At 20.6% G+C, this 26,336-nt stretch overlaps 7 protein-coding genes across 7 annotated transcripts in view; 4 read left to right on the forward strand and 3 right to left on the reverse strand.

Annotated features, from left to right (window-relative positions):
• The window catches only part of SRAE_X000001300 (Hypothetical protein), a gene marked incomplete at both ends in the record, with an annotated part of 11,379 nt that extends 4,547 nt beyond the window's left edge, over positions 1–6,832 (forward strand). Inside the window, one exon of the mRNA XM_024644305.1 lies at positions 6,813–6,832. Coding sequence (XP_024509878.1) covers positions 6,813–6,832 — 20 coding nt within the window. The remainder of the gene's footprint in view (positions 1–6,812) is intronic.
• Positions 6,833–10,475: 3,643 nt separating this feature from the next.
• Positions 10,476–11,896, reverse strand: SRAE_X000001400 (Astacin-like metalloendopeptidase; the record flags this gene model as incomplete). The annotated part of the gene is made up of 4 exons (XM_024644306.1): positions 10,476–10,759; positions 10,801–10,887; positions 10,925–11,607; positions 11,646–11,896. 4 exons carry the CDS (start codon positions 11,894–11,896, stop codon positions 10,476–10,478), a joined length of 1,305 nt encoding a protein of 434 aa, XP_024509879.1.
• A 926-nt stretch (positions 11,897–12,822) lies between these two features.
• On the forward strand, positions 12,823–14,267 carry SRAE_X000001500 (Zona pellucida domain-containing protein; the record flags this gene model as incomplete). Its single annotated transcript, XM_024644308.1, has 2 exons — positions 12,823–13,632; positions 13,677–14,267. 2 exons carry the CDS (start codon positions 12,823–12,825, stop codon positions 14,265–14,267), a joined length of 1,401 nt encoding a protein of 466 aa, XP_024509880.1.
• Positions 14,268–15,200: 933 nt separating this feature from the next.
• SRAE_X000001600 (Hypothetical protein) lies at positions 15,201–17,123 on the forward strand (the record flags this gene model as incomplete). The annotated part of the gene is made up of 4 exons (XM_024644309.1): positions 15,201–15,438; positions 15,493–16,379; positions 16,439–16,741; positions 16,794–17,123. The coding sequence occupies 4 exons, from the start codon at positions 15,201–15,203 to the stop codon at positions 17,121–17,123; spliced, it is 1,758 nt and encodes a 585-aa protein (XP_024509881.1).
• A 153-nt stretch (positions 17,124–17,276) lies between these two features.
• On the reverse strand, positions 17,277–19,438 carry SRAE_X000001700 (Phospholipase DDHD1; the record flags this gene model as incomplete). The annotated part of the gene is made up of 3 exons (XM_024644310.1): positions 17,277–18,386; positions 18,427–19,235; positions 19,294–19,438. The coding sequence occupies 3 exons, from the start codon at positions 19,436–19,438 to the stop codon at positions 17,277–17,279; spliced, it is 2,064 nt and encodes a 687-aa protein (XP_024509882.1).
• Positions 19,439–21,634: 2,196 nt separating this feature from the next.
• On the forward strand, positions 21,635–22,824 carry SRAE_X000001800 (WD repeat domain phosphoinositide-interacting protein 4; the record flags this gene model as incomplete). Its single annotated transcript, XM_024644311.1, has 3 exons — positions 21,635–21,680; positions 21,734–21,808; positions 21,872–22,824. The coding sequence occupies 3 exons, from the start codon at positions 21,635–21,637 to the stop codon at positions 22,822–22,824; spliced, it is 1,074 nt and encodes a 357-aa protein (XP_024509883.1).
• A 569-nt stretch (positions 22,825–23,393) lies between these two features.
• On the reverse strand, positions 23,394–25,104 carry SRAE_X000001900 (Phosphate transporter family-containing protein; the record flags this gene model as incomplete). Its single annotated transcript, XM_024644312.1, has 5 exons — positions 23,394–24,169; positions 24,206–24,422; positions 24,463–24,548; positions 24,588–24,791; positions 24,852–25,104. 5 exons carry the CDS (start codon positions 25,102–25,104, stop codon positions 23,394–23,396), a joined length of 1,536 nt encoding a protein of 511 aa, XP_024509884.1.
• Between the last annotated feature and the right edge of the window lie 1,232 nt (positions 25,105–26,336).

Here is a 26,336-nt window from a genome sequence, read left to right on the forward strand (position 1 = left end):
TGACTTAACCTCCTTCGAAGGTGGAAAATTAGGGTTTTTCCATTCTTTTGACTATTTTTTTTGTCTCAGGATTGTTGTAGAGAATCCACATTTTATCTTTAATTAAAAATTTTTTAATGAAATTCCTTTTATCTTTCAAAAAAAGCTCCAAAATTTTCTTTGAAATTTGAACTCTGGTGCTTTTTTTATCGATTTTCAGTGAATGCGGCACCCATATTGCGGACATTATTTTCATCTCTAATTCTTCAATTTTTATATAATATTTTTATACCACAGAAATCTCCATCTTCTCAGCTATCTCCTTGACTAATAATTTTTTATCATACATTATCATTTCGTGGACTTTTTTAATGATTTCTTTGGTCGTTGCATTTTTAAGACGAAACTACGTAGATCATTTTCTAAGCTTGTTTTTTCATGATTGAATTCAGATATCCATATCCTAATAGTGCCATTAGAAAGAGAATCTTCTCCTGATACGTTTAGCATGTTTTTGAAAATTTCTGTGGCTTTTAAGCTCTTTTTTACAAAGTTTTTTTTAACGGACTTTTTTCAAATTTTTCCATGGTAGAAAATATTTAAAAATCGAATGATTTTAAATATTAATAACTGATAAAAAAGATTGTCTTATCAGTTAGGGTTTTTTTTATAGTGATAAAAAAAGTTTCTCTTTAAGATAGGCTATATATTGGTTTTATTTTTTAATGACTAATGCCTTAGGCTCAAAACTTTTCAAATGACCTAATATTTTGAATCTGAAAAAATTTATTTTACTTCTGACATGATTCTTAAGACATCTACCAAATTTTTAAGTTTAAAAAAAGAAATCTTTACATAAAGAGAAAAACTTTTACTTTTGATCATCTTAGATTGCTTTTATACAAACAAAGAAAATAGTTCAAGTTATTATCAAAAAACGCATATAGTATCATTTTGAAATGATATCTATCTTATATTTACTTATTCATACATAAGCATAACTCATTAAAATATAATAATGATTTTTTATTTATACCAAAAAATCTATAAAATTAAAAAGAGTGTTCCATCATTCTGTGTAATATAAACATTTTATACCAGATATATGTACAATTTTACAATAACTTTATATTTTTTATCATTTATTATTATTTCTAATATGTTGACAAAAAAAATTTTATTAGTACAACCTCTATTACTTTTTTTTTTTATATTTAATTAAATTCCTATTACAATAAAAAAAATAACAAAAATATTAATTTGCACACATAAATTTAATACAATTCAACTATCTTTTTTTTGTTAAAACTTTTTTTTAAAACATATTTCTTATCATAACATCATTTTAAAAATCTTATAAAGATGTAAATAACCTTAATGAATTTCTCGTAAAAAAATGTTTTAGAATAAAATATTTATTTTTAAAGTTTACAATATTATTATAACAATCGAGATTTACAAAAAAATATTCCTCACTTTCGACTCCAAATTTGACTCATCATAACTTCTCATATTTTGATTTTGGTATAGCCTTCATTATATTTAAAGTTCATTATTTTTCAAAAGCTATCAAATGAGTGGCATATCATTTTTTAATTCCAAAAAAAGTTTTTTTTTTACCTTTTATGCTAGAAGTCGAATCGAAAATATTATTATCAATCTTGAATCTTTAAATATAATAGAAATTTTTTTACATAAATAATTTATTTTATATATACATATAATGGAGAATCAAATGATACCAATACCACTATAAAATGTTATATTGGAGTAAAGATATAAACAGGTAATATAATAAAAAACGTGGTATATAATGACAAGAACAATGAATATTTAGAAAAAATTTCCGCCTTCTGCTTTATCTTCCTTTAAAATAAAGATAATTAAAAGCAGTTTTCTGGAATCAACTGCAATTTAGTTTTCATGTAGGGTCTACCTTCAAAATATTTTTATATCTCTAATAGTTTTTGAGATATAAAAAACGATGATAAAAGATAAGGCGCGAAAAAATACCAAACATTGTATCTCAAGAACGGTTGAAAGTTTTCAAAAAGTTTTCAACGTGGACTATACCTAGAATTCTTAGAGAAGTCCAGCGCATCTGGTTTCATAGCTCTAAGTTCTCATATACTTGAGTTATGAACTTTGTTCTTGAAACTTTTTGAGAACACATTTTTTGTTATATATTGAGTTCTAGAAGTCACAGAAAGATAAGACCATCTTTAATCGACTTCTTGTAAAAATCTGATCTAAAATAGTTGTTTTTATTTAAATATTTTAATTTTTATCATAAAAGTCATCTTTTAGAAAAAAATATTCCTCATTTTCTTTTTAACTTTGACTCCTTATAACTTTTGAAGTTTTAGTTTTGGTACATTGTTAATTATATTTAAAATTCATCTTTTTTTAAAGGCTATTGAATTTATATAGTGGCATATTTAAATTCCAAAAAAAGTTTATTTTATAATTTTTATTTTAAAATATTTTTTAATTATTTATTTTTCATTATTTTTTTAGCATAAAAAATTTCATTAAATCAACAATGTAGTTTTAAACAAAAAAATACATATTTATAGTACTCAAATATTCAAAAAACATTTCTAGTACGTTAGTGGATATAAAATTTAGTCAACACTACTATTTTAAAACATAGATTACATCTTTTACAATTGTTTCAAATTAAGTATTTTATTTGAAAAAATTATGTTAAGAAAAATGTAAAATTGAATATATAAATTACACATTTATAATTAAAATAACAATTTGTTAAACATTTTTTTTATATCGCTACAAAATCTTTAGAAATAAATATAAATTAAAAATAAATTTTTAAGCAAATAATGAAAAATATAAAATGAATTATTATATTTTTATTTCTTTCTCGTAAAATTCAATCCAACAAAATTTTGAATGTTACACAAGTGTTCATTTTTTCATTAAGAATCTAAAAAAAAATATTAAAATCAAAGAAAATTTACTTACACAATTAAAATTACCATTCTTTTAAAACATTGTCTATTAAGATTGTTTTTATTTAATTTAAAAGAATATATTGATAAATTAAAAAATACACAATAATTTTATTTTCTAATATTTTGTACAATTTTATCTAAATTGAATATAAGTTTTAAAGCATAACAAACTTACCTTTAATTTATTTTCCTAATATTATCTCGTTACTTGTTAAATTTTCTTTTTTAATAATGTTATTACTGATATAAAAATATATATTAACCATAATATTTCATACTTACTGATTACCAATCAAAATATTTTAGTAAAACAAATAATTTATTTGCTCCAAAATATCATTGTTTAATAGATTATTATTAAATATATTTATAAATAACTATAAAGAAGAATAATATTTATAATAAGGTAACGACTCCCATTTTCTTAAATTTCATACAGAATAAAAGGAAACATGTGAAATTATATTTAGTTCTAAAATGTTGAACTATTTCTTAATGAAAATGCTGATGTTTTTGAAATGCTACAATAGAATTAAATTTCTAAAATTTATTTAATATATTGGATTCAATCTTTGTTTTTATAAAAGAAGTATACAAAACAAGTAACATTCATATATTTTATTATTTTAAAATATTTTCAGGTTAACATTATGTATGGCATTTGGAATTGTTATAGTAATCAAAGTCAAGAATAAATTTAAATGATTTATTTGGATAAAAAAATGAGGGTCTGATAGATTGGGTTATTTATAGCTGCTATCTATTTTACTAGAGCTGAAATATAACAAATATGGAGTATCAAAGTTAAGTTGAGAAGAAAATATTCTTCATTAATTTGGATTAGTTGTATATTATGCAGTTTGTACAGCGATAATAAATATGAAATAAATAAATAGATGTTGAGCATAACAGTTCTTTTAGAGGTTGGAATGGTAACAGAAGTACATATAAATAATAATTATATTATTTATGAAAATTTTTATTAAATAAAATGTTTAACCCTTTTTTTTAAGATATCAGATTTGATTCTGATATTACTTATTTTTTGCTGTAATTTCTAATCATTTTTTAGAAGTTAAATTTATTTTGCAGTTTGCTAAGTAGCATGAAATATTGCTACATTTAAAAGTAATATGTCAGAAATATTTTATGATAAAAGGCTTTGTTGATATCTTTTATTGATGATTTAAAAATTTAATGCTTTTTTAATAACACATGTTATTGTACTAGCAAGCTATAATGTTTTTATGGAATGTAGCTATTTTAAGGGAGCCAAATTAAAAGAATTAAGATTACCAATTATTTTGTTGAAAGTGAGTACTAGAGGATCATGATGTTAAGGAAATAAAGTTAAGGTGTTTGTTCTGTTGGCATGATATTTAATGAATTATTATTGTATAAAACTAGGAAAGAAAATATACCAGATATTATTATTCTGTTTTTTAAAAGTATTGTGTTAAAAGGAAATCAAAAGATTATTTTAATATGTTATGTAAAATAAAGTTGTTTTTTTGAATCATTTTCAATTCTTATGTCGGGAAAGAGGGATCTATTATTATATATATTCTTTATGAATTTTAATGACTATGACAAAATGAATGATTGTTGTGATGCTCATTAAATTTAGATCAAGAAAAGAAAACTTGGAGTTTAGAATGATTATATTCAATGGTTTTTTTGATTTAAGAGAACTGAATTTTTTAAATATGTCTTTGTGAAGATGTTTTCTATATAAAGTCAAATGTATCACTAGCACATAACGAAAGTATATGAAACCAAATACTTAAAAAATGTTACTTATAATTATCCTGTAAAAGAATATTCTATTATGAACTTTTTTAGTTAGATGTATCTGTATGGAATCAAAAGAAATATCATTGTGAAATAGAATGCTTGTCAGTACATTTTTTTTCAATTTTTGTTGAAAAGATTTCATTTGGAACAATTAATGTAGCAGTATGTGATTTATTATGAATTAACTTAAACAGATTTTGGCCATAAAATTATGAGTGATAAAATTTAACTTTAATTTTTATGATACATATTTTGTGTGACTTGTATTTATTAAATCTTTTTTTCGAGGATTTCATTTGTTGTACTATTTTTGATTTTTCCAATATCCCCTGTGCTAAATTATCTTTTTATCATTAATGATAATGAAATTTTTCTTATTTTGAAGATTATTAAAATATTTTTTACAAACATTATCTCCTTTAATTAAATTTTCAACTCAAGGTGTTATACTAGAATGTTTTTATTGAATTTTCGAATATTTTTTCAAGTTTAATTTATTAAAATAAATAGTGCTTCAACGTATCCTATTGATATATATGATGATTTTGTAATATTTGTAGCACCACAAGTCTCATTTAATCTATATTATTTAAAAAATAGGATACCTAAAAAAATAATTAAAATCTATTTACTAGTAGAATTTAATAGAACACCTTAAGAAATAAGAAACTTTACATTTATTCAATGTAATTTTTTAATATTTCTAATGAAAATTTTTTATTATAATACATTCGAAGCCTAAAATGATTCTTTTTTCAGATTTAATTCAAGTACTCTTTAATAAGTTTTATCCATAATTGTTAAAAGTATAGTAACAATTGTTAGTTGAAGAATTATTGCATTATATTACATTCAAAATGTATTATAATTTCTGTATCAAATAATATCTATGTTGTTGAAATGCCAGTTATTGCTCTGTATTAAAATAAAATATATTCATTAGGTATCAAATTATAATACATTATAGACAACATTATTATTATTTAGTTCAAGAGAATGTACAATTAGAAAATAAACACTATTTATATCTTTTTCTGATATATTCAAAGCATTTGATAATTCAACAACATATGCAATGTTATTTTTTATGAGTTAGCATAACATCTTTAGCAATTCCAATAAAATCATTGGTATACATTAGTAAGCATACTTCATTTTTTTTTATAATTTGATGTTATAAATTGTATAAAAAATTTTTTATGTGTCAATAAAGCAAATAAAATAATTTTTAAATAATAGTTTCAACATTTTTTTTTATCAATATGATATTCTTTATTAATTTCTTTTGATGCTGGAGAACTATTTATATTAAAAATTAATTACATATTTAATACCTTAACCTTTTATCTAATATATATTTTATTATTTTAAAGTATAATAATATTATAAAACGAAAAATATCTCAACATTATTTGATTTCACCTTTTACGACTTCTTTTTTAAAGTTATAATAAAATTGTAATAATTTATATTAAACATATTTTATTGATAAAAAATGTTACTGTCAGATTGTTTTTCTTCAAAACCTTTGAATGATTTCTCTTGTTCCTATGGAGGAATTGTCAGTATATAATTAAGAACAAACATTTTTAAATTTTTTCATAATGTAAGTAAATTAGAAAATGATAATACTTATAAATTTAATATTTTAAAATTTTTATTTAATAAAAAAAATATATATAATAAAATAAACATTGATTATATTACATTTTTTTACTCTTTCATTGAGATTATCATAAAATTATTAATTTGATTGGTAACATCATTTTCAATATTAAAAAAATTTTTATAAATAGATTTTATAACATTTAAGAATAATGAAATAGATTTTCATTTTTATATACTATCTTCAATTACTATATAATAACAAAACGTACATTTTATATCCTTAAAATAGATAACAATTTAAAAATTTTAGTTATGTTTAAAGTAATTAATGTAACTTTTTTTATCTTTGATTACTTTTTAAATAGATAATGCTTAATAGTTATTTTAACATTATAATTACATTTAAAAAATAATTATCAAAATTACTTGCTATTTATATAATGTCCATAATTTTTTTAGATGCTGGTGATTCTCACTGAGATTAGAAAAGATTTGATAATGTCAGGTACAGTTTACATTTTAATTTTGAATACACTTTCATTTCTAATTATGTATTATCACAACCCCTCCAACTTTGTTTATGATATAGGCATGATTATATTTAAAATTTTTATTTTTTTCATAGACTAATTTTAAAGTGTAATTTCATTTCAAAAGTTCAATAAAAACAATTCTTCCAGAACTAATGTCAGAGGTTAAATTGTAAATCACTTAAATTATTGAAGTTATTTTTACAGATACAATTTATTCTAAACTAACCTTTTAACGATAATTCTATGTTTATATAATAAGTTTCATTTCATAAATAAAAATTGAGTAGCTGTGGAAATTTAAAAAACATTTTTCTTTTATCTTGTTTCTAATTTCAAATAAAATATAAAAACAGGCAAATTTTTGGTATCCACTACAAATTAATTTTACATGAAAACCTACATACAAAATAGTTTTATATCTTAAACTATTAGTAGTTAGATATAAAAAACGCGCTAAAATATTTGACAATGTATTTCAATAACACTTCAAATTTAAAAATTATTTCCAACGTGAACGTATCTCTTAAAAGGTTAAAGAAACATAGTATATTTATTTTTACGGTTTTAGGTCTTCATTTACCCAAGTAATAAATTTCATACTTTAAACTTTTTAAAATACTTTTTTGTTATATTTTGAAATTAAAAATTACAATGAAAACAAGGACCAAGCTTTGTTAATTTCTTGAAAAAATTTGATCTAAAAAGATTGTTGTACTTTTATTATTTCCAATTATTACTTGAATGTTGGATTTTTGAAAAAAAAATTATTTTCCACACTTATAAAGTGATTATCAGGTACATTTGACATTTATAAAAATTTCATGAATAATTCACTGAAGTTGATTCACACCAAAGTTAAAAAAGTTTTGATAATGCTAGGTACGACCGATATTCACATATTTAATAAAGTATTTTAAAATTATCTTTACAGTTCTTTTTTCAATAATATTTCCAGATTTTTACAATTTTATTTTCCAGAATAACAATATCTATTTTCCAGCTAGTAAAAATACATTGTTTTGATAAATATACATTTGATACTCTTCTTCCATAAAAAAAAATTTAAATTTATATAAATTATTAAATTTAATATAAATTATAAAAACCTACATTCTCCAAAACAGCCACTTTTCCTCATTATTATATTTTATGTTAACATTATTTCTCAAATCTCAACTAAATTTTAAACAAAAAAATATTTATAAAAATAGTTAAATTATAAAGGTTATCATCAATTTCATTTTAGCACAAAATCTTTATATAAATTACAATCTTTTCCAGAACATTCTAAACATATTCATGATTTGTTTTATACATTTTATTGTTGACAAAATTTGTTACATTATAAGCATTATTCTACAAATGATGATATATGTAGTTGATGGTGTTTTTTCTATTGTTATTTTAAATGACTTTTTTCATTCTTATTAAATAAATTTCATTTACTATTTTTTAACTTTTTTCTTATGTTTTAAAATATTAATTTTAGATATAATACAATTGAAAAAGTAAGAAATGAAAGTCAAGATATTTATCATAGATAGTAAGTTATATATAGTTAAAAAAATCATTTCAAATTGTTAACTTTTAGTTTTATATTAAAATTATTATACCTTATTATTACTAATTTTTTTTTTAGTTAATGAAAAATTTTATGTATTTATTTTATAAGAATAGAATGTTTTGTGAATGTAAATAACATTATTAGATATACAAATAGAATTAACGGTTAAGGATATAGTATATACATAAATACTTTAGTAATAATTAGATATATCAACTTTATCTTTAAATTTGTATATTTAAAACAATTAATTTTAGATTATTTTTTTTACTCAATTTTTTTATTTTTTTAAGGTACAAGAAATTTGTTCCCTTTTACATCTTGTTTAAGAATGAAATAAAATTAAATTTCATTAAGTAAACATTTAATTTTCTGTCATCATGTAACATATAAAAAATAAATGAGTGTAATAAAAACACTATTTAATTTAAAAAAAAATTATGTACAAGATATGTTAACTACTAGGTGATTAAAATTAACATAAATTTGTTAATTTAATTGCAAAAATAAGCGATAAAATGTTTTATTTCATGTTAATTAACATCTCTTTTTTCAGTTTTTATGTATTTGATCACACTAAAACTTTTAATATTTCTCATATACAAATAAAAAGGGAACATAAATTAATATTATTTATCATACAAATGTTTCATTTTAACATCCCAAAATTTTTAAAAAGTGGCATTTAAATGTATCAAAAATTTGTAAGTAGTAAACTTAATTCTATTAATTTTTTATTAATTAACCTTAACATTGTTTTACTAACTTTAAATTTTTTTTTTGTATGATTCATTTAAAATTTCTTATTTATCATGTTTTCGCTCTATATGATACATTAAAATTTTATCTTTATTAACATAAATTTCTTTTTTTAGTTTTTTAATTGAATGAATTGTGTTGGAAAATAATCGTTTTACAAAACAAAATTAAAAAAAACTTATTAACTTTGATTTCATTATATACATTCTTTTTTTTAATTCTTCAAATTAGGCAATTGTTTTGAAGTAAAATTACATTAATATAACAAAAATTATTTATTAGTTTAATGAATTTTTTAAATTTTTAACATATTAAGTTTTTTTTTTAATTATGTACAATAAACTTTTTACTTTATATAAAAAATAAATCTTAAAGTGAAAAAAAAAATTTAGAGATACAATTTTTTTTTTCACATTTCGTAAGTTATATATTTTTGTTATTTTACATGTTTTAGTATTACTTAGTATGAAATGAAATAATTGTTAAAGGATACATTGAATGGACTACTTTATTAAAGGAGAACATTTTTCTACTTTATATCACTAGTTTTTTTTTTGTATTATTTATTGCAAACATTACGAATATAGTATAGTAAATAGATACATTTTATAAAAGAAATACCTTATTGCTCAATGTTATAAAAACTTTTTTTAATTAATATAAATTGTAAAAATAATAAATTATGAATAAGACTATAATAAAAATTAATTAACAAGTTAGTTTTGTAAAGAATAAAACTCTTTAGTTATGATGCGATAAATAAATCGAGACAGCAAATAATAATTTTAAAAAGATATTAAGATAACATTTTCTTGTAATATACTAATAAAAATAAAAAATTTTTTTATTGAAAGAATTGTTGTTTTATAAATGACATCATTAATAGTTATGACTTTTTTTTTATAATTTTTAAAACATGTTATTTATTTTATAAATAATTAATTGTCTAGATTATAAAACTTAAGAAAAAAAAAAAGTATGCAGATTACAATTTTTAGTACATTTATGTTTAATACAAAAATATATTTTAATTAATATATAATAAAATATATAGTATTATTTTAATGTTTATGTTTATCAATAAAACTGCAAATTTCAACAGGAGTATTAAAATCAATTAGCATAAAAAAGTTTCTAAATATAATATGTGATCTGTTAGATAGTAAAATTTGTTAAAATATAAAAAAAATTTTGTTGTTGATATTTACTGTATTTATAATATTAACTTTACAATTAGAAATTTTTTATAAAAAAATATATAATAATTTATTTGCTACAATATTTTATAACATCTTTCCTATCCCATAGATAGCATTCAATTTTTTCAAAAAAATATCCATGAATTAAATTGTTTCTATAAAATAGCATCTCTTTTTCATCTGTTGTATATAAATGGTCACTAATTAATGGATTGTAAAATCTATAAAGTGGTAATAATGCACCACATGCAAAATTTTGTGTACAGTAACCTTCAATTTTTTCAAATTTATATCCATTTAATGTTCTTGCACTTTTTAATTCAGTTTCATTTGTTGTATAAAAATGATCAGCTATTAGTTTTATAGAAAAAAAAAATATAATAACAACTTACATATTATACTATTAAATAAACGATATAATGGTACTGTACATGAACATATACCATTATTTTCACTGTTTGCAATAAATGCTTCACCACCTAAAAAATATAATAATTATATTAATATTAATCTTACTTTTTATTAAATAATTATCCGTTTGTAATTGTTTAAGTGATAATGTATCAGATTCTAGCATTGTATCTCTAACATAAAAATTTTCATTATGTAATACAAATAATCTTTTAAGAAAAGCATTAAAATTACAATTTATTTCACAAATATCATTGGTAATATTTGTTTTTTTTGTTGTAGTTGTCTCCTGTAAAATATTATTATTTATCGTTGTAGTTAAAATTAATGGTGTTGTGGTAATAAATGGTGTTGTTTTAGTAATATACATAGTAGTAGATTTAATAGTAGATAACGGATATTTTTCTGTTGTAGTTAATTTTGATGGTATTTTATTTTTTTCTTTATATAATTTTATTAAATTTTTAATATATTCTGATGCAAAATTTGTTATATTAAATGTATTTTGTGAACGAATTTTTTTTATCATATTTTTTGATGATGTCCATTTTTGTTTTTTTTCATTAAATTTATAGTGATTTTTTAATTTTTTATCTATAGGTATTGTATATGATGAGTCACAATCTAACATTTGAGGAATAAATTTGGGACAATTATAAAATAAATTAATATACTGAATATCACAATCCGTAAAAATATGCCTATAAACAGAACTATTTTGTGTAAGACACGATGGACCTGCAGTCACAATATTTAAACCATTTGTATATGTTAAAAAATTCCAACATCTAAAAATATGTATACTTATTATCATAACATTACATACCTTGGATTTCTTGAATAATATCTAAATTCAACATAATTTGTATCATTTTCTGTTTTTGGAATAAATTTTAAACATGTAAAATTATTTAGATCTACTAATGTATTAAATAATGATTTTTTTTGATAATTATTTTTTCTTAATTTTTGATCTAAGATATATGGTATCCTACCATTTGACCATTTTTTTGAACAATTAATTAGTATTGTAAAAAAAAATAAAAGAATAAAACATAATTTAATAATAAAACTCATATTTTTAAAATAATATAAAAAAATATTTATAACTAAATATAATACAACAAAATGACCAAGAGTCATTAAAAATTTATTTACAAATATATTCATATCAGTACTCCTTTATTCGTGTTATAACTTATACTTCATAATGTAATTGTATATTATATTTACTCAAGAATCTGAAAAATATTCTTTTGTTAAAACTTATAATATTACTTTTTTAAAAGTAATACTTAATTCAATATTATTTATGATTATCATGTAATCTTATATCTATTGAACCATTTTTATATTTTTAATTTTCAATAAAATAAAAGTCACTCAATTTTATTATTATATATAATTTATAATAAATGTAAGATTGACGTTTAAGTTTCACAATATAAATAATAATGGTGTAAATATAATAAAAATTTATACATATATATATATTAAAATGACACCTTAAAATATGATACATTTTCAATAGTTTTTGAGTGATTTTAACAAAATGTTACTTATGTGTGATATAATAATTGAATTGTAAAGATTTTTATAAAAATGGCAAAATAGACATTTATAAACATGGCCTTCAAATGTTTTAATATTTTTATTCAATTGATTTATAAGTCTTTTTAATTATTAAATAGTTATAAGTACTTATCAAACAGGATCAAGCAAATGAAAGTGAAGCAAAGTATTCTTTTTATATTTATTATAATTGAGTAACATTTACCAAAAATAAGTAGCATGCCTTAGGGTAAAAGAAAATAATTTGTTAAGCAGAAGAGGAAAACAGTTATATTAAAATATTTAAAAACAATATAAATGAGTTATTAAGTATCATCAGTAAAAACAATTATAAGTTATAATATTGAAAGATATTGTGAGATATTCTCTATATAAATCAAAGTAACATTTCATCAATCCATTAAATCTTTTTTCATTTATAAATTTTTATTATGACTCCAAACTTTTCTATTCTTTATTTATTTTTTAATTTATTTTATCATGGTTATTGTTATAAATTTCCAAATGAAATTATTGAAACTCCAATTGTAACATGTGAACCTGATCGTGTTACAATTAAAATTAAAACAACATTAACAAATCCTTCTGTAATTTATGCTGACAATTTTTTAGAAGATAGTGATTGTGCTGTTTATAATATGAATCATATATCATTTCCTCATGGTAAATGTGGTATGACATCTGAAAATATGTCATCTCCAAATGGTATACTTCAACGAATATGTATATCTGTACAATTACATCCATTATTTGTAACAGAATCTGATAAATATTATTGTGCTCAATGTGTTTATATGGAATCAAATGTTGTTAATAATTTAGAACAAACATTATCTGTTAGTGATGCAACACCTAATGAATTAGAACCAATGTTTGATGATGTAAGTGTCCCAAAATGTAGTTATTCTATAAGACGTGGAAGTAAAGATGGCCCAAATATTCATTATACAACAATTGGTGAAGTAGCATATCATGTATGGACATGTAATAATGAAAATGTTGGAATATTAGTTCAAAATTGTTATGTTGAAGATTTTCATGGTAATAAAATATTAATAATTGATCAAAATGGATGTGGAGTTGATCAATATGTTTTACCAACTCCAGAATATACAAGTGATCTACAAACAGCTTATCAAAAAACACATGTTTTTAAATTTGCTGAAAATACATTAACAAAATTTACTTGTCAAATAAGGTTATGTCTTAAAAATAATTCAAACAAATGTAAAAATATAACAGTAAGTTTATCAATTTTTTTTTTCTTATATATTATTCTCTATAGCCTCCATCATTATGTCCTACAGTAGAAGAAAGAGAACAAGGTGTATTAGTGCATAAAAATGAATCATTTAATGAAGATATAGATTCTGAAAATACAAATTTAAATTATAATGATATAAATAATAAAAAAAATGATTTAAATGTTGAAAAAATAACAAAGACTACAAATGTAAATAGTCATGATTATAATCCTTCATCAAATGGATATATTAGAAGATTTAGAAGAACAATAACTTTAACAGCTAATGGAACAAATATGGTTGAATTAAATAAAAAATCATATAGATTAATAAATACACCAGAAGGTCAGTATCCAGAACTTGATGTTGTTGGATTAATTAGAATTGTTGATTCACAAGAAGAAGCTGATATATTAGAATCAAGAATAAAAAAAAATTTTGAAAAAAAATATAATGATTATAAGGATGAAACAGAGGAATCTGAAATGAAATGCATGTCAAATTATTCATATTGGTTAGCGATAATTTTAATGGTATCTTTTGCATCATTTCAAGTTATAGCTTTATGTATTTTTTTACCAAAATATTCAAATATTTCAAGAAATGTTAAAAAAATGAAAAGTTTTTGTTAAGATAAAAATTATATATTAAATTTAATATTTCGTAAATTTTTAAAATAATTTAAGAAATTTTTATTTCTAATTTCACACTACATTAAAAATTATTTTAATTGAATTTTTTTTCAAGTATATTTTATATTTTATAGATAGGTCTATTTAAAGAGAAATATCTTTATCTATTAATATAATGAATTGCGTTACGTTATATAAATAATGGTTAGTTAAATAGATGAAAAAACATTTTATCATCAAAGTCAATCACTTTAACATTTTTAATGTGAGCTATTTTCAAACTTATCATGGTAAATTTTTTATTCACAGCAATTTACAATAATGACCAAAGCTTCTGAAACCGGTATTTGTTAGTAGGTTGATGCTTTACACTGTACATTATAGGAAAATACATTTTAGTGGGGTGATCGATGTTAATTTGACATTTTCTTTTGAATAGGTAAATATATGGCTTATGGGCAAATAGTTTTTTTTTTTTAATATATATATATATATATATATATTTATATTATATATATATAATATATTATATATATATATATATATATATATATATATATATATAAATTTATGAAAATATATGTTATATTAAATAGTATAAATGTATTGTGATATAATTTACTTTATTTATAACTACCAATAAAAATATTCGCACTATTCTGTTTATTTAATTAAATGTATTTAATATTATATATTATATAAAAAAAATTTAAATGTTATATTTTTCTAAAATGTTTAATTGTCATTTACATTACTTTTGATGCTTAATTAAAATAATTGTTTTTGTTTTATAATTAATTACTTTAAAAGGTATATTAATATATAAAAAATTTTCGACCTTCAAAATTAAAATTTTTCATTTAAAATTTTAAAATAATAAATTTAGAGTTTTTTTTTTCAAAAACGTTCAAAATAAAATTCCTAAACTATTTCATGGGTGCCCAAAATAAAGAAGCAATTCTAGATGAATTGGGCAGTAGTCGAGATATTTCTATTCAAGGAACATTAGAATTTTATAAAGCAAAAAAATGGGTAACACGAGTAATACTTGCACAAAAATTTTCAGATTTAGAAGAACCAATTGTAACAGTATTTAAAACAATAAAAAATAAGAAGAGCAAAAAAGGAGGTAAAACATGTACATTGAATAATTTTGTTGCTGTTTCTAAGGGTATAAAATAATTATAATTAAAATAAATTAATATTTATAAAAATAATACTTTAGATATTTGTATTGGAAAAAGAGATTGTACATTAGCTATTATGACATTAAATTTTGATCTTTATTTTTCATTTGAAAGACCATTATCACAATTAATATGGTATAATTGGATGAAACAATGTTGTCCACCTTTTAAAACATTAGATATACAATTTTTAAAAGGACCAAATTATTATAATTGGATGGAAGGAAAACAATGTACTATGTATATAACAAAAAAAAATTTTATTGTTAAATCACATGCTATACGGGGTATGCATGAAACAATATTACAAGGATATCATGAAGAATTTAAATTTAAACGTAGAGAAGATAGAATATTAGAAGTTAAATATATAGGAACAAATTATTCATGGTATTTTTGTGGTCCAGCTATTTATGAAATATTAAAAGTTCATAGAGCATTAATGAAAAATATTCTTGAACAAAAGATACCACCACAAGAAGATATTGATAAATATACAGAAGGTTATTGGCTTCAATCACTACCAATTTTAGCATCCCGTGATCCTGAAAGTTGTGGTAATTCTACAACAAAATCAAATTGTAGTTCAACTAATAGTTCATTAAAAATTCACCGGGTTAAGAAAGATGAACAAAAAAAATTAAACACTTTAAATTCTATTATACCACATAATAATGAACAAAATATATCTTCAGATTATAAAAATAATTCAAATAATTTAAATCATGTTTATACAGAATATATACAACCACACTATACAAAAAATAAAAACAATTATTATATGAAAAGAGGAACAAAATCTATTAATAATTTGACAATACAAAACAAACTTGATCCAATTTATGAAAATTTACAAAGAAAGGACATTGATAATATATATTATAAAAATGGTAAAAATAAAAAAATGGAAGATATTAAAAGATTGGTAAGTATTATTGTTTTTTTTTATTATTATTTTATTTTTAAAAATTTATTTTTTTTTAGAGCAAAAGTGTTAATAATATTTATATTAATGAGGATACTGATACAACTTCAAATAATCGATCATCAATACCATTCTTAAAAAAACACAAAGAAATTTCATCATCATTTTCTTTACCATTAGGGCCGAAACCTATAAATCTTAATAAACCATTAACTTATTATTTTTCGCCATCAATATCAGATACAAATAATGTAGAGATACCAGGTCTAGTTAAAACAAGTGGCGACAAAAAATTATCATTTAAAAATATAAAGAAAACAGTAAACAAAGTGTTTAGAAAATCTATTACTGGATCATTTACGGTTTGTTTAATTGTAATTAATTGTAGCAATATTTTATATTATTTTTTTTTAGAAATATGATGGTGACAGAAAATCAGATGGTTCAAATTACTATCCAGAAGAAAATAATATAGATAAATTTATGTACGCTAATTTAATTGATACATCAAATAAAAATAACAATACACCCGAAATAAATAATTTACATAGTCATACTCTTACAGATGAGTACATTGAAAATTCAAATAATACAACACCATCATCATATTTAACAAAAAAACAAAATACTGTTTCAGCGCAAAAAGATAATTCTAATAAAATTAATTTATTATCATTTAAAGAAAAAAGAAAATTTAGAGATGCAACTGAAGATTACAATATTTATGTTAATACACAAAATTAAATTAATTTATGATTATTCATTAATTTTATCTTATTACTAATTATTTTAGTTTTATTTTATGATGACAAATTTTAACATTCTTAGTGATTTTTTTATTAACATTTTTTTAGTATACGTATATTAAAAAAAAAAAAACAATTTTCAAAGTAAAATTTAATTTTTAGTGTTTAATCTTTCATCCATCGATACTTCAATTAAACCAAATTCATCAATATTTTGTTGCAACAATACATTGCCTATAAATGAAACGACATCAGGATTGGTCCAATAGGAAAAATGTCCTCTTAACATTCCTAGATATCCTTTTTCTGTTAATGTTGGTTGAATTTGATAATCAATTCTATATTTTAATTGATGTTGTAATGGTATTTGTGTAACAATTCTATTTAATTCCTCCTGTAATGTACTTGAATCTATTGTCTCTTTTGTTTTATCATTATCCTTACCATGTTTATTTTTTCCAAACCATGGTTTTTTATGAATTTCTGTATCAACAACTGTATTAGATGATGGATTTATTTCAATTGTACTAATTGTTGTTGGTGATTGACAACGTGGTGATGTACCATCATCAAATGACTCATCAGAATCAAAATCATCTCCAAATGGATCAGTAACATCACCTTTAATAGTATTTTCATTACTTGTACAACTACTTGCCTTTTCCTGTTTTAATTTTTTATAAAAACTTTTTATCATTTCTAATGGCAATTTGTATGAACTATTATAGGAACGTTCATCTGTTGATGGAAATAATTTAACAGGTTTAATATATTTATATAAATAATGAAACATTGGTTCAAGGCGATATGCGACAGGATCCAATGGATGAAATATATTAATAACTCGTTGTAAACGTTCTTTTTTTAAAAATAAACTATCTGCTTTTGCACCTCTCATAACTAAAAATATAGCTAATGGTGATCCAACACAAAATAAATTTTTAACAGAAAATAAAAGATTTTCTTCTTGTTCATTTAATAAATCATTTACCATTATTTTATCATACATATTTTTTCTTGCATTAATATAATTTTTTAAACTTTCTTTTTCCTCATTATGAAGTGAATCTAATTTTGATTCTAATGATTTTGATACATATTCATCATATATTTTTAATGGTGACCAATTTGAAAGAATATCAAATAAAATAACTGAACCTAATGAATGTGCAAATAATGAAATATTTCCTTTAAACATTGGATTGTTTTTTATAAAAATTTTATAAACATTATTTAATTGTCGTATGACACCATTTATAATCTTAAAATTAATTAATTATCAATATATAATGATACCTTACCTCTGTTCTATATAATGGTGATTGATAACACATTATATCCATTGCAATAGAATTTAAACTTTCACGAACTGATGACATACGTGATAAAAGAATATGTGAACTTAAATCATTATCTAATATTAATGATGATCTCCATTCTATTGGAATCATTATAAGTTTTTTATTACATTCCTTAAATTGTTTCTCAATCATAGGATTTAATATTTCTCTCATTTGTTGAGTATTTTTTGCGATTAAATTTTCATATCCTTTTTGTCCAATACCATGAACAACAAACATTAAATCAGTATATTCTGGTTTACCATCATTTATTTCAGCATCTTCATTATATCCTCTATATAATTGTACTGATTTTGACCATGTTAATAATCTCATAAATTTATTTGCCTTAGGATTACTATATAAATATATATCAATAACTGAATTCCAACGTATTTCATCAGCAAAACATGTTAATGATGTTAAAAATGGCTTTTTACTACTTTCTTTTTCATTTCCTGATCCTTTATCTGGTATTATTTGATCTTTAAAATTTTTTAAATGATGATCCTCAATTAATTCAGCAAATTGATTAGGTAATGGTTGCATATCATCTTCAATAAACCATGTACCTCGACATATTTGATAAGACTCATCATTCCAATATATTGGTGATATATATGTTAATGTTGTATCTACTTTATATAAACCATCTAAAACAATAACATCCTCTGTTTCAATAAAATTTTTTTTTATTTCTAATCCTTTTTTATCTATTTCAATATTTAAAATTTTACGATAACGAAATTCAATACTTATTGAATCATAACCTATATAAAAATTTAATAAAAAAAAAAAGGTAATTTATTTATTAATATATCTTACTACCTGAAAATGGTGTATATTTAGTTTCAGAATTTTTTTTATAAAACCATCTAATTTCTTGAACTGTCAATGGACCAACTCTTTTTTTCTTTTTTTTAATATGAGGTCCTTCAATTGGTCTTGGTGGTGGTTGTAAAGAATCATCCATTTTGAGTAATAAAATATTTTATTAAAATTTAATTTACCCTAAAAAATTTTTTTAATGTAAATATTTTTATAAATTTATTTAACTTTTTAAAAAAAAAAAGAATAAGTAATATAAATAACATATAATAATAATAAAATTGTTTAAGATTAAAATAAAGTTAAAATCTTGACAATCATCTATAATATTTTTTATATTTATAAAATTAAAAACAATAAACTAAAATAATAATAAATAATATATTATAATAAACATTCTTAAAAACGTCATTATATATTTGATAAAAATATTTTTTTTTTATTAAAATTAATATATAAGAAAAAGAATTATATATTAGTAATTTATGAATGTAAATTTATTACTATAATATAGAAATAATGAAAAATTTTAAGTTTTAAAATTTTATTTTTAAAAGATAACTAGATAAAGATAAATTTTTAATCATTATTATAAAATTTATATTTACAAACCTCTAAAGACAGAATACTCATATTAAATAATATTCGACTATACTATTAAATATCATGAAATTGTCATATAAATCATTATTTTTGCAATCTTTATAATAGAAAAATATTATATGCTCTATCAACAAAAGAATTCCTGTACAGGTATATATATTATACTTTAAGTAAACATTAGAGGCTATCATAAAATATAATTAAATATACATAGGTCTTTAAAGGCTAAAATCTCTAAGATAAATTAATAAAATTTATTTACTAATTTAAATTAAATTTTAATATTACTAAAATATAAAAAAAAATTTTTTTAATATACTTTTATTTTAAAAATTTAAATAATTTCTTTTTTCTATTTAAAACAAAAATTGTCAAATATTGTGAAATTTATGTTAATATATATATAACATATGATTCATTGACATTATTTTATAAATACAAAATGACAAATATTAAAATTAGCTTTATTTTAAAATCGTTTATAGATCTTCATAATATTCTGCTAAAATTATAATACTATTTTTTTATATATATAAAAAAAAAACCATATATCAATAATGAGGAAAAAGAAGAGGTGACTAAAAAAAGTTACATCTTTTCTTTATCATTGAAACATTTTATTTTTAATAGAAAGAAAAATTATATGTCATTATTGTTGAATCATTTTTTAATGTATATTTTTTGACATTATAGCAAATAAATTGTAAAATAATATATTTTAAGTTACTTTTTTCCAATATTGATGAAAAAAAAATAAACAGTAAATATTTTTTCTTTATATTTTCAGTAATAGAAGTTATATAAATAATTGAAAAAATATATTAAGCATAGCGCATGCTTTAAAAAGATCAATAACGTTATAAAAAATATTATTAAATTTCATCAAAAAAAAAGATGATTTAGCTATTTTTTTATTATTAAAAATATTATTGTATGTTTATTTAAATATTAACAAAAATAAAACTAAAGTTAAACAATATTTTTGCTTTTTTTACCATTTTTTAATATAGATTAAATAGCATTAATATTAGCTTATCTCTTCTATAACTTAAAGATATAAAAAATTTATAGTATTTTTTCCAATGTTTTTCTTCATAATTTCTAGTTTCATTTAAAGGCAAACAAAATATATTGTCTTTCTGTTCTGCTCTTTTATTCACGATAATGTTACACGTCGCTGTAACAAAGATAGATTATTATCAGTTCACTGGATTTGATATATTAAAGTATACTTCAGTGCAATAGTAAATTACTACTTAATCTAAAAACATTATAAAATGTGTAAAAATTTAATTTTTATAAAAGGAATATTATACATAAAAGTTATTTAAAAAATTATCGTTTATATAATACTCTTAAGTCTTATCATAATGAATTATTAAAACTTAATAATGATTCAAATAAATACTTATATGATAATATATATTTGTAGTACAAAAAAAATTATTAAATAACTATTTTTTTTATATATAAAAAATGCCATAAAAAGATAGTATAAAATTTTAATAACAATATATTTTTAAAATATTATATATAATTATCACCCGGTAAAATTTGGTAACTTAAAAAGAACGATTTTGGACATTCGTTTACGTCCTTTCTCGTGATCAGAATAGTCATATGTTAACCAAGATGCTTTTTCAATTTGAAGTCTAACTATTTTTTTAACTTGGACGTTATATCAATAAGATATCATTTTATTGAACAATGCAATTATTGTTAAACTTTCATTTTTCAGATGCCTGTAGATAATGTATACTGTATATCATTTAATGGAAAACAAGGTAATTGTAATTTTTTTATTAATTAACTAACTATTTTTTTATTTTTTAATTAGATACATTTGCAATAGGAAGTGATAGTGGAATAAGAATAATTAAAGTTGTCCCATTACAAGAAATAAAAAATTTTGGTAAATATAAATAGATATATAATAAATAATTAATTAATTTTTTCTTTTAAATATCATATTTAGGTGTTGATGAAGTTGGCAGTGTTACAATTGTTCGCCTTTTAAATAAAACTAATTTACTAGGTATTGTATCAGGTGGAAAATTTCCTAAATTTGCCGGAAATGCTGCATTAATATTTGATGCATTTAATAGAAAATTTGTTGTTGAAATTACAGTAAATTCTCTTGTTACAAACTTTGCTTTTTCTTATTCAAAATTAATTGTCGCACAAGCAAAACATATTACAGTTTTTTCTTTTCCCAATAATTTACAAAAATTACGCTGTGAAGAGTTAGCTGAACATTGTAATGGTTTGTTTGCTTTTAATGCTGACCCAAAAGCAGAATATCTTGTTTATCCAGGAAGAACTATTGGTTCTGTACATATCGTAAATTTACTAACAACAAATCAAACTTCTTGCCCAGCTCCATTAATTATCAATGCACATAAAAATAGAATTGCAAGAGTAGCTATTAATAATTTAGGTACAATGATAGCAACAGGTTCAACTCAAGGAACATTAATTCATATTTATAACGCTAAGAATGGTGAAAAATTATTTGAATTACGTCGTGGTATGGATACAGTTAGTTTACGTTGTCTTAGATTTTCACCATGTTCCAATTACTTGTTAGCATCTTCAAATAAGGGTACTATACATATTTTTAGTGTAACAACAAAACGAAATGAGTCACATAAATCACTAGCTGACTTATTAAATAAAGATGAAAGAAGAAGTATATCTAGGATTACTTTAAAAAAAGGTGAAGAGGATTCAGAATGTGTTTTTATTAATAATTGTATGCCAAGCGCAAGTCACAAAAGTAACATTTTAAATAATTGTAATGATGATATTATTTCTGTAAGTACCAAACCTTGTTTAACTCATTTTTCTGGAACAAATGGAGAAATAAAGGATTATGTTGATTTATCAGAGTTGGGCGATAATCATGATTTTTGGACAACTCCAATTTAAAATCAAAATATATAGTAAATTATCTTTTTTTTCTTTTATGCTTAATTTTACATTAATAGTAATATTTTTTTTACTAATGATAACTATTTATTTTACAATTAGTAAATTTTCAATAAGAGATTTATTGACAATAATTTCTTTAATAAGAAATATATATGACATTTATATAAGAACAATTTTACAATATAACTTTTAATATGAAAAAATATTAAAATAGATGTTAATTTATACTTAATTTAAACTTACCTATTTACGATATATCTTTATCTTTTCATAAGATAATTCACGTGAATAGGTTATTATTTTCTAAGTATTTATATCCTTAAAACTCATTTTTAATAAAAGCAAACATTTCACTAGTTATAAGTTGTTTATTAATATGTGCGATTTAAAAAAAAATACTAAAAATATATTTCCTTAGGAATTTTTATTTTAAAGATAATTTTAGTCTAACAAATATTATATAATAATTGTTAAATAGAATAATGTATAACCATGATAACAAAAATATTTGCTAATATAAATGTTGGGTTAAAAATTAACTAAATTAAAATTTTTAAATTATGACATTATGACATTAACCATTGAAGTGAAACAGCTACAATAGCACTAAAAATTGCAGTAAATGGAAGTGTTATAATCCATGAAAGTGCAATTGATCTAAATAAACTCCAATCAAGTTTTGATTTATTAAATAAACCAACAAACATAATTGAACCAACTTTGCATTGGGTTGAACTAATTGGTAAACCAAGTTTTGATGCAATTAAAACAGTTGCAGCAGCCCCAAATTCAATTGAAAAACCTTTAATAGGAGTTATATCAGTTAAATTATTTCCCACTGTATAAATAACTCTATGACCAAGAACCCACAATCCAATACACATTCCAACTGCTCCAAAAATTAAAAGATATATTGGAGTACCATCAACTTGATGAACATTTCCATCTCTCCAAATAGAAAACATTGAAACAATTGGAGCTATGGCATTTGAAACATCATTACCACCATGAGCAAAACCACCAAAACAAGCAGTTAAAATTTGTAAAATTGTAAATACTTTTCCTATTACCATTTCTTCACGTTTTTCTTGAATATTTCCTTTATGTATATAAAGTATTTCTTCTTTTTTTTCAATATCTTTACCCAAATTTATTTCACATGGCTCAATACATTTTCCATCATTACTATGATTTGCGCAATTATTTTCTTTAAGTGACATATTATCATTCATTACAGTTCCATTTGAAATAAGAATTTTTGTACTACTAGATTCATTTCTAAAAATTGACTCAACATCATGTCTTGTTTCATTCTTTAATAATAATTCTCCATTAAGAATAGCTTAAAAAATATTTATATTTAAAATTTTAAAATTACCATCATATTGTTTTTTAAGGAATAATTTTTCAATAAAATAAAAAATTATATATCCTATGACACCAATGATACATGATATTAATAATATTATTGGTGCTGATAATTTATCTATACCAAAAAGATCAGGACCTTCATAAAGAATAGCAAAAACATTAAGTGAAACAGTACCAACAAGTAAAAATGGTAATGATTTAATTGCTCCAATATATGGTTTATCCTAAAAAAAATATATTATATAATAGACAATGAAAACATACAAAAGTATTATAATAAAATTTTAAAAAATATGTTATTCCAATTGATACTATTCCAGAAAGAACAGGTGAAATAAACCATGATGCTACTATTTTAAAAATTTTTAACCAATTAATTCCAACAAAACCTTTAAAAGCAACTGAAAATCCAAGTGTTGCTCCGACAATAGAATGTGTTGTTGATACTGGAGCATTTAATGCAGTTGCTGTTAATAACCATATACCACAACCAGCAAGAATTCCAATTTGTCCAATTAATAAAAGTTGTGGTTCATTTTCATAAACAGCTACATCAACAACTCCTTTACGCATAGTATCCGTTACCTTATATCCTAGATAAAATAATTATCAGTTAATTAATAATTTTTTTTTTATTTTTAATATAAACAAACCTAGTAATGCAGCACCTAATGATTCAAAAATTGAAGCTAAGATGTAAGCTTGAATAAGTGTTAAAGCCTTAGAACCAACTGATGTTCCAAAAGAGTTGGCAGTATCATTAGCACCAATGGCAAAAGCCAAAATGAAAGCAATAATAAAACCAATACCAACAAAAATTGAATAATCAGATTGAATGAATTGAGATGAATCAAGTGGTAAAACAGTTGATGATAGAATACTACCAACAATAGTTGAAGTATGCATTTTATGAAAAAATTTTTTTGACTTTAAAAATGTTCTAAAAATAGTATAAAAATAAACTTTGATTGTTTTGTTGTTAAAAAAAAATTTAATAATAGAGGGAAAAAATTTAAAATAATATATTATTTTAAAAATTTAAAAATTCAAGTTAATAATTTAATATTTGAATTAAACTTGTTCCACCACGATTAGCTGGATTGTTTAATTAACTTTTTATTTTAATTATAAAATATTAAAAACAATTATAAAACAACTTTATGCAAAATTATTCTATGAGTTTTAAAGTAGCATCATTTACTCTTTTACATTAATATTTAGGAATGTAAACTTTTTTTTAACATTTTTTATTTTGTAATAAAATTTTTATTACTTTTATAAAATATAATAGGGTAATTTTTATAGTAAATTTACTACGTACATAATATTTTAAAATAATTAAATGTAAATTTTACATTTAAATATATTATTAAAAAAAAAGAAAGTTAAAACTAAATTATTTTCAAATTAAGATATTATCAATTGAATTTAAATTTAATAATGTGCATAAAAAACTGAAACATTGAGTATATTGGTACAACCAAAAATCTTATAATTTAGCTACTTAAATTTTGTAAAATGTTACACAATAATATAATTATATTTATATATTAAAAAAAAAATAATTAAAGAAATAATAAATTGTAATTATATTGTCATAATCAATAAAAAAAAATTACACCATTTTATCATTATCAATGAAAATAATCATAACACTCACTTTTAAGAGGTTTGGTTTTTGAAGTTAAAAATAATAAATAAGTACTTTAAGGATCAAGTAACGTGTAAAACATTTTTTTTTTGTAAAAACAAGTGTTTAATATTTACAAAAAAAAATGTAGGATTTTTTTTTTATCTTTACTTCTAAAAAAAAGATTGTCGTTTCTAATTAAGAAATAATTTAATATTTAAAAAGAATTAAAAAAGAAAATATTGTCACAAAATTAATAATATTAATTTAGTTTGTTTAAACTTTTGTCAAAAAGAAAGATATAACAAATTCATATTAAAATGATTTAATATAATAGGTTTGTAAAATATTTTAATAATGTAAATAAATGTAATTTTTTTTATTAAATACTAAACTTTCTCTTATTCAATATTGTCACTTTGTTATATTTAAGAAATATAATGCACTTTAAATAATGTTTTAAATATTCCAATTATTAATTTACCAAAAAAAAATATCTAACTAGAAA

Source organism: Strongyloides ratti (genome assembly GCF_001040885.1).
Source record: "Strongyloides ratti genome assembly S_ratti_ED321, chromosome : X".
Classification (NCBI taxonomy): Eukaryota; Metazoa; Nematoda; class Chromadorea; order Rhabditida; family Strongyloididae; genus Strongyloides; species Strongyloides ratti.